General features: G+C 37.6%; 1 protein-coding gene across 4 annotated transcripts in view; it reads right to left on the reverse strand.

The window, feature by feature from the left end:
- Positions 1-13,066, reverse strand: part of atp8a1 (ATPase phospholipid transporting 8A1) — a 474,917-nt gene that overhangs the window by 309,096 nt on the left and 152,755 nt on the right. For all 4 annotated transcript variants that reach the window (XM_041186502.1, XM_041186517.1, XM_041186510.1 and 1 more), the window contains 2 exons: positions 10,218-10,329; positions 4,262-4,427 (listed from right to left, as the gene is read on the reverse strand). In XM_041186502.1, the coding sequence (XP_041042436.1) occupies positions 4,262-4,427; positions 10,218-10,329 (278 nt within the window). The remainder of the gene's footprint in view (positions 1-4,261; positions 4,428-10,217; positions 10,330-13,066) is intronic.

Below are 13,066 nucleotides of genomic sequence, written 5' to 3' on the forward strand. Positions count from 1 at the left end.
ATACAGAGCTGATCCCCAGGGGTTGGTACTGGGACTGCTAAAACTCAGAAATGTAATAAACAGTAAGAATAGTAACAAGCTTCAGAAGAACATAGATAAATAGGTAGACACATGCCATGTCAAATTTGTATGAAGTGAGGTAATACATTTTGGTCGGTAAAATGAGAGACAATATGAACTAAATGCGACAATTTTAAAAATGGGGTGCAGGAACAGAGACCTGGGAGCATATGTACACAAATGCTTGAAGCTGGCAAAACAACTTGAGAAGGCTGTTAAAAAGTAAATGGAATAATTGGCTGGGATCATTGACATTACTAATGGAGAAAGAGCGCAAAAGCAAGTGACTCGTAGACGTTTACAGCACAGGAGACCACCATTCTGCCCATCGTGTCCACACCAGTCAACAAGGATCTGACTACACTAATCCCACTTTCCAGGGCTTGACCCATAGCCCTGGAGGCTATGCCAATGCAAGTGAATATCTAAATACTTCTTAAATGTTACGAGAGTTTCTGACTCAACCACCTTTTCAGGCAGTGAGTTCCAGACTCCCACCACCCTCTAGGTGGAAAAACATTTCTCCTCAACTCCCCTCTTAGCCTTCTACCTCTTACCTTAAATCTATGCCCTCTGGTTATTGACCCCTCCAGTAATGGAAAAAGTGCCTCCCTATCCACCCAATCTGTGCCCCTCAAAATGTTATACACCTCTATCAGGTCCCCTCTTAATCTTTGCTGCTCCAAGGAAAACAACCCCAGCCTATCCAATCTTTCCTCATAGCTCAGAACCTCCAGACCAGGCAGCATCCTGGTAAATCTCCTCTGCATCTTCTCCAGTGCAAACACATCCTTTCCTATACTGTGGTGACCAAAACTGCACGCAGTACCCCAGTTGTGGCCTAATCAGAATTTTATACAGTTCCAGCATAACCTCCCTGCTCTTGCATTCTGTGCCTTGGCTACTAAAGGCAAGTATCCCATATGCCTTCTTAACCACCTTATCTACCTGCCCTGCTACCTTCAGGGATCTGTGGATATGCACACCAAGCTCTGATCTTCAGTACTTTCCATGGTCCTACCATTCATAGTGTAATCCCTTGCCTTGTTAGAACCTCCCCAGATGCATTACCTCACACTTTTCCAGCTTGAAATTCCATTTGCCACTGGTCTGCCCAGCTGATCAGTCAATTGATATCCTCCTGCAGTTTACAGCTATCCTCCTCACTAATTACCACCCTACCAATTCTCGTGTCACCCATGAACTTCTGGATCATATCCCATACATTTAAGTCCATATCATTTATGTACACCATAAACAGCAAGGGCCCCAGCACCGAGCCCTGTGGGACCCCACTGGGAACAGACTTCCAGTCACATCTCTCTACCATCACCTTCTGCTTCCTGCCTCTCAGCCAATTTTGGATTCAACTGGCCACTTTGCTTTTGTACAGTATATAGTGCCACTAGATCATTAGGTAGTGATGGTGGTAGTGATAGCAACCTTCCATCTCGAAAGATGATGGTTTGAGCTGTGGTGGTTAACTCTGTATTAAACATCACCTGGTATGGCTAAGGAGCCCCACTCTAGCATGGCAGTCTCTGCCGAATTTGCTGCAGAGGATGATAAGTGGGTGCAGAAGGTGCGCAACTTGCTGGCCTCTGTTTTCTGCGCTTTCATTAGTAAATTCATCGACATAAGCATGTAGCTCTGAAATTAGTCTGAATTCAGGGACTGTACAATAATTGCTACAATTAAAAACAGATGATGGATTTTAAAACATTAACATCAGAAAAGTTAAATGTTAAGAATGTAGCTTGTACAGCAAAAGTAAAATAATTTTATGTATCATTGCTCACTTGCAATCATTGAAAGTCAATGCCTCCACTAATGCCTTTCTGAAATTTACAGAGCTGTGAAATAGGACCACAAGTCTACAGGCCAAGAAATGCCAATGAAAAGAAAAACAGGCAGACTTGAATTTATATAGTTCCTTTTATGGCCTCAAGATGTTTCAAAAGATTTTACAGCCAAGGAAGTACTTTTTGAAGAGCGATCATTACTGTAATGTGGGAAACATGGCCGCCAATTTTCACACAGCAAGATTCCATAAACAGCATTGTGATAGCAACCAGATGATATGTTTCTCTGATATTGATTAAGGAATAAATACTGGTCAAGATACTGGGGATAATCCCATGCTTTTCAAAATAGTGCCCTGGAACTTTTTACATCCAGCTTAAAATGCTGGCAAGACCCCCCCTGCCCCCAACCATTTAACTCAAAGGCAAGAATGTTACCAAATGTGCCATAGTTGATATGCATTGAGAAATTGCAGAAAACAAATGAGAGGTGGATACATCATAGTTTTAAAAATTTCTGGTCTACACTTTTCTCTTGGGTTCAGTGTCACGGGTCTCCCCCGTAAGTGAATCCTGCATCCCTTACCATCATAAGTTTCCCTTTACCGTCCAATGTCTGGTCATACATTACCATAACTTGGGGGTTATAATTGAGACTCTGTTGTGTACTGGATACTGCAGCCTCACATAAACCTTCATGTGCTTTTCTCCTATCTTTTAGAAGTCAGACTGATATTCTACTGAGATGAGGTCAGTTGTAAACCAACAAACTGATTTATTTTGCTCACAATATACTAACAGAATACAGTTTTCAGTCAAACTCAATCTAATTTCCTATGCTCCTTGTAACATCGAAAATATTGAATTATGTAAACTTAGCCCCAGTTTCATTTTTACAAATCTGTATTTTCTGAATTAACAGTCTCTAATCTTAGGTGGAAAGATTCCTCTGTGAGAATTTTGAATTCAAAAGCTCTACAGGTACTCTTGCGTTTAGCTGGGCAATAAGCCCAAGACAATGTCTGACCATTGCCCCAGCTCAGTATGAAGAGCTGGCTAGTTGAGCCGCCAATCAGTTTTGATGTGGGTGGGTCTCCTGATAGTTGACACCTGTCAGGCTCAAACAAATGAGGGCATTCAAAAGTAACGGGCTAGGCATTTGTTAAACACAATTTTGTTACACAATTCATGCAATTCCCTAGCTACTGGCTCCAATATGCACTCCCACATAGCTTGTGTGCTGCGTAGATTTAACCCCTTGCACACCAAGTTCAACTTAATAGTAACATCTCGGTACATGGAATTCTCCTCAGTAAGGTCAAGAACCTCAAAATATGATAAATAGTGCTCAGATATGAGATGAACCTCAACTCTTCTTTAAAAAAAATACTTATACTGGACAATGGTTCCCTTCATTTTTAGAATGCTTTTATATCCCCTCCAGTCGATCAGCCAACTTCAAAACTGAACATTTTTTTTTGTCTACACTCCTTCTAGATACTGCTCATTAAAGTAATCAACCTCTCTCATGTAAAATGCCAAATATACCTCGCAAAATTATACAATGGACTACAACCTCGCAATAATAAATTTTAAATCAACATTTTCAAACCTGATATAATTGGCTTATTTGTGTGACATCTGTTATTTGAAGAAGCAAGGATATTTTCGGATGATTTAAAAAGCAGGAACCTAATTTTAAGGGTTCACTGGTTAATGTTGTTTACTTGAATTTTTCAGTTGGATAGTGAAATCACTTCATTTTTTTTTTGAGTGACACATTTGGTTTAACTTCACATGGGTGCTTCATTGAGAATGTGGTGCTGAAGAGTAGTAGTTTTGCTGTACATCAATGCTGAAGCAATAGTGTAAAAGTAGCCTGTACCCAGAGTCTGAACCCAATTCGACACTGGAATGAAGCAGAATGAGATGCCCTACAAATGGAGAAGTCTTCATTCTCTTCTTTTCAATGTTATTCACAATTGATTTACACCACTCATGTTTAGCACTGGTGTGACAATGAAACAACATCAGAATGATGCTACAGTGGTACTGTAAATGCAACCTTAGTCTTATGGTTTTGCGACAAAGGTACACCATGCTTCCCATAAAGGTATGTGAAGATATTCACACAAGATAATTAACCAATGCAGTGGTCATCAAAGAAACGCTATCAAAAAATAATAAACAGTTGATTAAGAAATTCCACATCCACCACAGATAAAGACAATTACAACTCATATTTACCCTAATCAGTAAAGTGCTAACTTTGAGAAGTCCAAAAATAACAGACTCAACATAGACACCAGTAAAGTACACTTACAGTGTCTAATATATATTACAATCAAGTTAGAAAGAGCCAAAGTAGCCAGTTTTTGTATGTTTCTTTAGATTCTTACCACTGGAATTGAGGTACCAGTCTGCTGTAGCATGCCTGCTAGTCCAAATTGTTGAACCAATGGCACACACCAAAGATATGAAGAGAAGAACACCAAATAATAAGAGAATTTGCACATTTGTGATTCGTTCCACATTTGATAATTTCAGTGGAGCTTGTGTCGTATTCTGCAAAATAATTCACATGAAATTACAAATAGAAACTTCTTGCTTTCTGCATACCAGTAAGGGTTACAGTTATTATGAAACTTAAGTTCAGAACATATCATAAAGCTCCATTAGTTCATGCACAAGCCAAGCAGAATGCACACAGACATCCTCTCTTTACGAGAGCTTTTGTTTAATTTCATCTTTTAAATCTAGCCTAGATATCAAATTTGACCATAATTTGTATGGCCTGGAGTCTGCTCAGTTGAGCTGGTATATTCAGTTCAATTCTCCCAAAAATTGCAAAGTTGGTGCAAAAAAAAATTAGAATTTTAAATACAAATTATGTTGAGCACAGCTCAAATTTCCATGATCTTTTGTGCTAGTTTAAAAAATGTTGAACTGGAAGCAGACCCCACCCACAAAGCTAGCACACACTCCAAGGATAAATTAATCACCATCAGGAGTTGCTGCTAATTGTGCTGTTTACAAGCCTTTGAGGAGATCCCAAAATTAACCCGATCTTTTGGATATAAGGGTATGACAGTGTTATAAAACTTTCTGAACATGTATTTTAATTGAAGAAACTGACAAGTGCACAACAATATGCAATTTTTCTGTTATTCAGAAACTGGTTTAAAGAAAATCTTGCATTTAAATAACGTCTTTCATAACGACTATGTCTCAAAGCGTTTTGGAGCCAATGGAGTGCTCTGAGATGTAGTTACTGTTGTAGTGTAGAAAATGTGTCAGCGAATTTGCATGCAGCAAGCTCCACAAACAGCAATGTGATAATAACCAGGTCTTTTGTTTTGTCCTGTTGGTAAGGGGTAAATATTGGCCAGAAAAACAGGGATAACTTCCCTGTTCATCTTTAAAAGAATGCCATGAGACATTTTACATCTGCCTGAGAGGGTGGGGCCATGGTTTAACACCACAACCAAAATATGGCACCTCTAGCAGTATAGTACTCCCTCAGTGCTGCACTGGAGGATCAGCCTCGATTCATGCACTCATGTCTTGGATTCTGGTTATTCAGAGTAATGGATTAGCACTGTGATGCTTGTTTTTATAAACCCGCTTTCAGCTGTTTTAATCAACCTGAACTTAACTACAAGTCTTAAATATAGCAAGGATTTTTTTTAAAGCAATTCTATTTTTATAAAAATATATTTTAAATCACTGGTTGATTGCCCTAGTTCATGGCGGATTTTGTGACATGCAAATGAGTTCACACAGAAACTTGAGAAACAAAAATGTTTCAAAACCGACACAATTTTGGCTGCAATTTGTGTACATTTCACGGATTGGGGTGGAGTTTCCAGTTTGTGTACAATGTACATTTTTCCTCAGCCCTCGAATAATAATATAAAGGGGGAGTATAAAGGAACAATGTGCATAATTAAATACCAGCAACTTTACAACATTCAGTTGAACATTTTCAGCATTCTGATCGGCTAACATGATACACAAAAGCTCAAATAGTGCCGAGGCCGAAACCTGGAACAAGATTTTACCTGAATCGAAATCCTTAAACACAGCATTTTCAAAATGTAACTTGACTAATACATGAATACAAGAAGTGTGGGAGGAATAGACCATATAGCCCATCAAGCCCGAACCACCATTAAATACAATCATGGCTGATCTTGGACTTCAACTCCACTTTCCTGCCCATTCCCCATATCCCTTGATTCCCTGAGACACCAAATATCTGTCTAACCCAGCCTTAAATGTATTCAACAACGAAGCATCTACAAATTTCTGAGGCAGAGAATTCCAAAATTTCAAAACCGTTCGAGAGGGATAATTTCTCATCTCAGTCCAAAATAATCGGCCCCTTAACCTGAGCCCCTGCTTTTTTGATTCCCTGATTAGAAAAAACAATCTCAGAGTTTACTCTATCAAGCCGCTTCAGGACCTTGCAGATTTCAATGAGATCGTCCTTCATTCTTCTCAACTCAAGAATATAAGCGCAATTTATTCAGCCTATCACAGGACCAATTTTGTGAATCTTCGCTGTACTGCCTCCAATGCAAGTATATATTTTCTTAAATATGGAGACCAAAACTGCAGACAATTCTCCAGATATGGTCTTATCAAAACCCTATACAACTCTAGTAAGACTTCTTTATTCCTGCACTCCGATCCCCTTGTAATAAAGGCCAACATATCATTTGCCCTCCTAATTGCTTGCTGTACCTGCATGCTAACTTTTTGCATTCTTTGTATGGGCACACCCAAGTCTCTTTAGGCATCAGCACTTGAAAAGTTTCTCACCTTTTAAAAATTATTCAGCTTTTCTATTCTTTCGACCAAAGTGAATAACTTCACACTTCCCAACATTATAACCCATCTGCTTTTTTTTTGCCCACTCACTTAACCTGTCTAAATCTCTTTGTAGCCTCTCTGCACTTTTCTATCCACCTAGATCTGTATTATCAGCAAACTTAGATGCATTATTCTCTGTCTCTTCATCTAACTCATTAATATAGATTATAAATAGGTGAGGCCCCCCACACCACCCCCCCACCACTGATCCCTGCAGCATGCCAATATTATTGCATTCCAACTTGAAAGTGACCCATTTATGTCCACCCTCTGCTTCCTGTCTATTAACCAATCCTCTATCCATGCAAATATATTACCTCCAACTCCATGTACAATTATCTTGCCTATTAACCTTTTGGGTGGCACATTATCAAATTCCTTTTGGAAATCCAGGTATGCTACATCTACTGGTTCCCCGTTATCTACTTTACTAGTTACATCCTCAAAAAACTCCAATAAGTTTGTCATAAGATTTCCCTTCAGTAAAACTATCTTGACTTGTTCTAATCATACTGTGATTTCCAAGTGCATTGTTAAGATTTCCTTAATAATAGATTCCAGCATTTTCCCAACAACTAATGTTAAGCTAACTGGCCTGTAGTTCACTGTTCTCTCTCTCTCTCTCTCCCTCCTCTCTTGAAAAGTGGTGTAAGATTTGCCAACTTCTAATCTAATGGGACCATTCCTGAATCTAAGCAATTTCGGAAAATTATAGCTAGGTCATCAACAATCTCCTTTAGAATCCGAGGTGTAGACCACCAGGCCATGGGAATTTGTTGCATTTTAGTCCCTCAGGTTTCTCCAATACTACTTCTCTGTTTATATTATATTACCCACTTTTAGCCCCTAGTTTACCATCTACCCCTGGAATGAAACTTGTGTCTTCTATTGTGAAGAGAGATACAAAATATTTGTTCACCACCTCTGCCATTTCCTCATTCCCCATGATAATTTCTCCGGTCTCTGATTCTAATGGACTAATGTTTACTTTACTCTAACTTTTTATATACTTATAAAAAACTCTTATAATCTGTTTTTATATTAGTGGATAGTTTACTCATTCTATTTTTTTCCCCTTATCAACTTTTTCATTGCCCTTTGATGGTTTCTAAAACATTCACAATCCTCAAGACTTGTTACTGTTTTTTGCAATATTTTAAGCCTTTTCTTTTAATCTAATACTAGCCCTAACTTCCTGAGTGAGCCACGGATGGGTCTTTTTTGCTGAGTTTTTGTCTTTCCAATGGAATGTATTTTTGTTGGACACTTTGAATTGTTTCTTTAAATGTTTTCCACTGTTCATTTACAGCCATACCTTTTAGTCTATTTACCCAATTTGTCCTAGCCAGTCATCCCCTCATACCTATATAATTAGCTTTGTTTAAGCTTTAAGATTCTTGTTCGTGATTGAGGTATGTCACTTTCAAATTTAATCTGGTATTATGATCACTATTTTCCAGTGGATCATTTATATGCATGATTAAATTGGTGAATTGAACATGTAGTTGACTCAATGTATGAGATACCTGTAGATTGCCACCCTACTGTAGATCACTCTGCTGACAATGAAAGTGGTGAATTGTCAAAGCAGATAGTATTCCCAAGCTGTAGATTCTTACCATTAAAACTGACAGATCAAGCTACAGCACACATTTCTGCTCTTAACTATGCAAACAATTTCCTAATAAATCATTGAAATGGTAGATTTAAAAAAGGATGGAATGGCAGAAGCTATGAATGTTTTCAATATTTTTTCTTGAATATGACCTTCCCTAAAATCCTGCCATTTTAAAATTTAGGGCTGCAACATTTCAAGAAATTATGCTGAATATTTTCCATTCCGTCCTTCAATTTTCTCCAACATAGGGGCTTAACACTAATGATGCTAAATGTATTACAAAGTTGTAAAGCCTCAATTCTAAAGGTAATTTTTTCAGTGACAGGCAGCACCTAGGAGTAGCAATATTTTACAGTTTTGTTCCATGTACACTACAATAATAGTTAAAACTAATTTTTTTGGCTGCAATCAATAAGGTGGAAGCTGCACATAAGTTGCACACTGCTATCATCTCTTTAGGGTTGGTAATACACAGAAAGGCATCAATCTAAAACCTGTCTGCCATCATATTATTATAAATGTCTGAGTATCATAGTGGGGTAATCTTTTATAATTATTTGTAATACTTCAACATCACTGTATGCTTTTATGTTCAGAATTACAAAGATAAAGCTTCATCAACAGGTATTATGACATGTTACAACAAGCAAAAAAAACCGGATCTTCACAGGAATGTAGTTTTGTTCTAGAAAGATAGTGCAGTTTAAGCATCACCATATATTTTCATATTTACATACAAAAAAAAGCACAGACAGAAATTACTCTACATTTTTACAGGGTTTTTTTTTTATTCCTTCATGGGATATAAACATCCCCATCAAGGCTAACATTTGTTGCCTATTAATAATTCCCCTTGTGAAGGTGGTAGCGAGCAGCCTTCCTGAACCACTGATACATAACCACTGATTTTGTAACGTGCTGGAGACATAAATTAATTTACAAGTTGATCTCCAAGCCATTACGATAAAGAATGTTAAACCGAAATAATAACTAGGGTTAATCAAATGATTTGATTTTCAACCTGAAACGTTAATTTTGCTGCTCTCTTCACAGATGCTGCGTGACTTGTGAATTTATATTATTTTCTATTCTTTATTTAAAACAGTTTGATTTATTGAATAAGTTATTGAAATGGCAGATTTAAAAAAAAGATGGAATGTCAGAAGCTGGGAAAGCCTTCAACATTTTTTCTTGAACATGGCCATCCTAAAATCCTGTCATTTCAAATTTTAGGGCTGTATTGTTTCAAGAAGTTATGCTGGACAATTCTCCATTCCTCCCTTCAATCTCCAACTGCCATTAATCAATTTCCAATTATCATTATAGATTTAACTTCCATTAGTACACTATTGAAACTTTGATAAAACCTGTGAAATGGGCTTATAACCACAAAACCTATTACTCCCAAATAAGAATTCTACAAAAAAGAGATTAAACTTAGAGTGACAAAGACATTCAAACTCCCTTGAATAATTAAATGGTAACGCACTGCAATTCTCTAAAAGATCCATCACAGTATTGCTGTCCTGGGGAGGTGTTAAGTGGAGCCCAAAATACTTTCTCACATGGAAGCAAGAAGAAAAATAATGGTAGAGCCAGTCTCTCTATATCCTCCCCCTCCCCCGTGTCCTCGCATCTCTCTTGGCAGCATTATACAGTAACATTGCCAGACAACAGGTGCCTGATCCATCTTTTTCAGAATAGATATTGTGTACCTACACCATAAAGAGATTCCAGAAAAGAGAATATCTTCATCCATTGATCACTCCCTCCTTCTTCCCCATCAGACATCAAATAGAAAACTTATAATTCAAACCTAAATTCACAAAATACATTTTCAGCAAAATACCGTTCAAACATACCTGCATGAGCTTTGTGTCATGTCCTGTATAAACCACTATTCCATGAACCCATTGGGTGTTTCTTAATTGAGCACCTCGCAAAAGAATTTGATCTTGGCCCAGGGGAAAAGTGCTACAAAAGAGATTAATTAAAATTGAGAATCTCAGCTGAGACTTATTTTATTTACAGAAACATAAATAATCAAATAACAAAATTTAGAACAATGATTACTTCCTTTATTGAACAAAATTGCCTGAAGCATTTCTATTATACTTAGGTTAAAATTCCAGTTGGGTTCATTCTGGAAAAAAAAGTTCACATCATTTAATACAAATAAAACTAATGTGCTAACTTCAAAAACATCTGTTGAGTTTTTTGTATCCCAACAAAAAATGCAACAAAATGTAAGTGTTATTGCCTAGTGGCAAATCTATTAATACTGGGAAACCAAACTTTCATTACTTGCAATAATTCTGCAACATCTGAATCAAAAAATTGACTGCAATATTTGCAGGTCATAAAATACCCACTGTGCTCAATGTTATTCATATTACTACATATGTGTGCTTACTTTAATTCTCCTTCATATTAAGTATCAAAGTCTACTGAATTTCAAATTAAAGTTAATTACTTGCAAGCAAATTTCAGAAATATGTAAAAGCAATACAGTGCTAATAATTGGATACTAACATAGAAGGGAAAAAGCAGTGCAAAGTGAAAGAAGTGGAGGGGGGGTGATGGGAAATGCCTGAAATGTATTCAGGAAAACTTACTTTGATCATTATATTTCCAGCCCAACAAGCAATGGAGCATTGCTGGATTTAATTCTGGAGAATGTTTCCCAAATGCTGTCCCAATGAAACAGTGAACATAATATCATTAGGTTTAGAGCAGTTATGGAAATGAACAAGGGATAATCAAATGTGAAAATGCTCATCTGAAAGAGAGCTAATTTCAGTGAGTCGAATGGCCTGAGAGGACTGGAATTGAAGATTAGCAAATTAAACAGTAAATGAGCAATGAGGTACCTTCAAAGATGAGTTAGATCAAGCACAAAGCAAATACTTTCACATGAAGAGGGGGGAAAAAGGTATTCAAATCTAGAACTCCCTACATGACTGAAGACATAGAGTTTAAAACAAAACAGAAGGCAGCGGCTTATGTAAATGTTTATAATACAGCAGAGCATCGAGCAGAATACAGAGTGCCTGGAGGAGAACTGAAAAGATAGGAGGAACAACCCACTACAGCAGTTGTGGGAATTTAAATTCAATTAATGAATAAATCTGAAATAAAATGTTAGCTTCATGATTATTGAGATTATTAGATTGTTGTAAAAACCCATTTGGTTCACTAATGTCCTTTAGGAGAGGAAATCTGCCATCCTTACCCAGTATGGCCCACATGTAACTCCAGACCCACAGCAATGTAGTTGGCCAGCTGTCCTCTGAAATAGCCTAACAAACCATTCAGTTGTAGGCAGCTCACTATCACCGCGCTCAAGGGAAATTAGGGATAGGCAATAAATGCTTGCCTTGTCAACAATGCCCACATCCCAAGAATGAATAAAAAAGTGGGCTGAAGGAAGGTTGGACTGTTTAGGGATTTAAAATAAAATCTTGTGCAGGCAGAGGGCATGGTTGAAGCAATGAGTATCTGTTCATCTGTCTTCATAAAAAGAAAGAATGCTACCACAGCCACAATAAAGGAGATGCATCATAAAAACAATTAAAGAGGTGATGCCCAAAAGGTCGGCAGTGCTCAAAATAGAAAAGTCACTTGGTCCAAATGGGATACATCCTAGGAAAGCAAATGGGGAAATAGCAGAGGGTCTGGCCACAATATTTTAATCCTCATTAAATTATGGATGCGGTGTCAGAGGGCTGAATGATTAAATGTTACACCTCTGTTCAAAAAAGGGAAGCAGGATAAGCCCAGTAACTGCAAGCTTGTCATCCAAACTTCAGAGGTGGGCAAACTTGTGGAGATGGTATCCTGGGACAAAATTAATGATCACTTTGCTGGATTTCTTGAAGCTAATGCCTATCTGACAAATTTGATTGCGTTCTTTGATGAAATAATGGAGGTTTACGAGGGCAGTGCAGTTGGTGTATATATCAAATGCTTTTTGAAAGTCTATAAAGTGCCACAATAAATTTATTAGCAAAATTGAAAGCTATGGGAATAAAGGGTCAGTGGCAGTGGTACAAAATTAGCCAAGGGACAGAAAACAGTATTAGTGAATGGTTGTTTATTTGCTTCTTTCCAGTCTGAAAAACAGACATAACTTCCAACTGTACAGTATCTTTGACAACCTCAGGACCTCCCAAAGCACTTTATAGCCAAGAAAATACAAGTATCTATACTGCAAAGTAATGTAGGAAATGTGGCAGCAGAATTGCAAGCAGCAAGGTCCTACAAACAGCAATGTGATAAATGACTGGATAGTCTGTTTAAGTGATGTGGACTGAAGAATATATTTCAGTGAGGACCTCAGGGAGACTCCCCTGCTCTTCTTCAAATAGTGCCATGAGATCTTTTACATGTAGACAGGACCTTGGTTTAAGTTCTAAACTGAAAGACTGCATTTCTGACAGTGTTGTACTGCATTTAAGTGTCAGCCTGGATTACATGCTCAAATCTCTAGTGTGACTTGAATCCACTATCCTGACTCATAGGAAAGTGCGCAACAAATGAGCCACAGCTGATACTCAAATAAACAATGGCACTCTCAGTGTCAGTAATAGGACCAATGTTCTTTTCAATACCTGGACTTAGATATACAGAGTATAATTTCAAAGTTTGCAATTGGCATAAAGTTTGGAAACTAAGTAAACAATAAGGACACAGACAGACTAGTGACATATGA

The sequence above is a fragment of the Carcharodon carcharias genome, chromosome 1 (genome assembly GCF_017639515.1).
Source record: "Carcharodon carcharias isolate sCarCar2 chromosome 1, sCarCar2.pri, whole genome shotgun sequence".
Classification (NCBI taxonomy): domain Eukaryota; kingdom Metazoa; phylum Chordata; class Chondrichthyes; order Lamniformes; family Lamnidae; genus Carcharodon; species Carcharodon carcharias.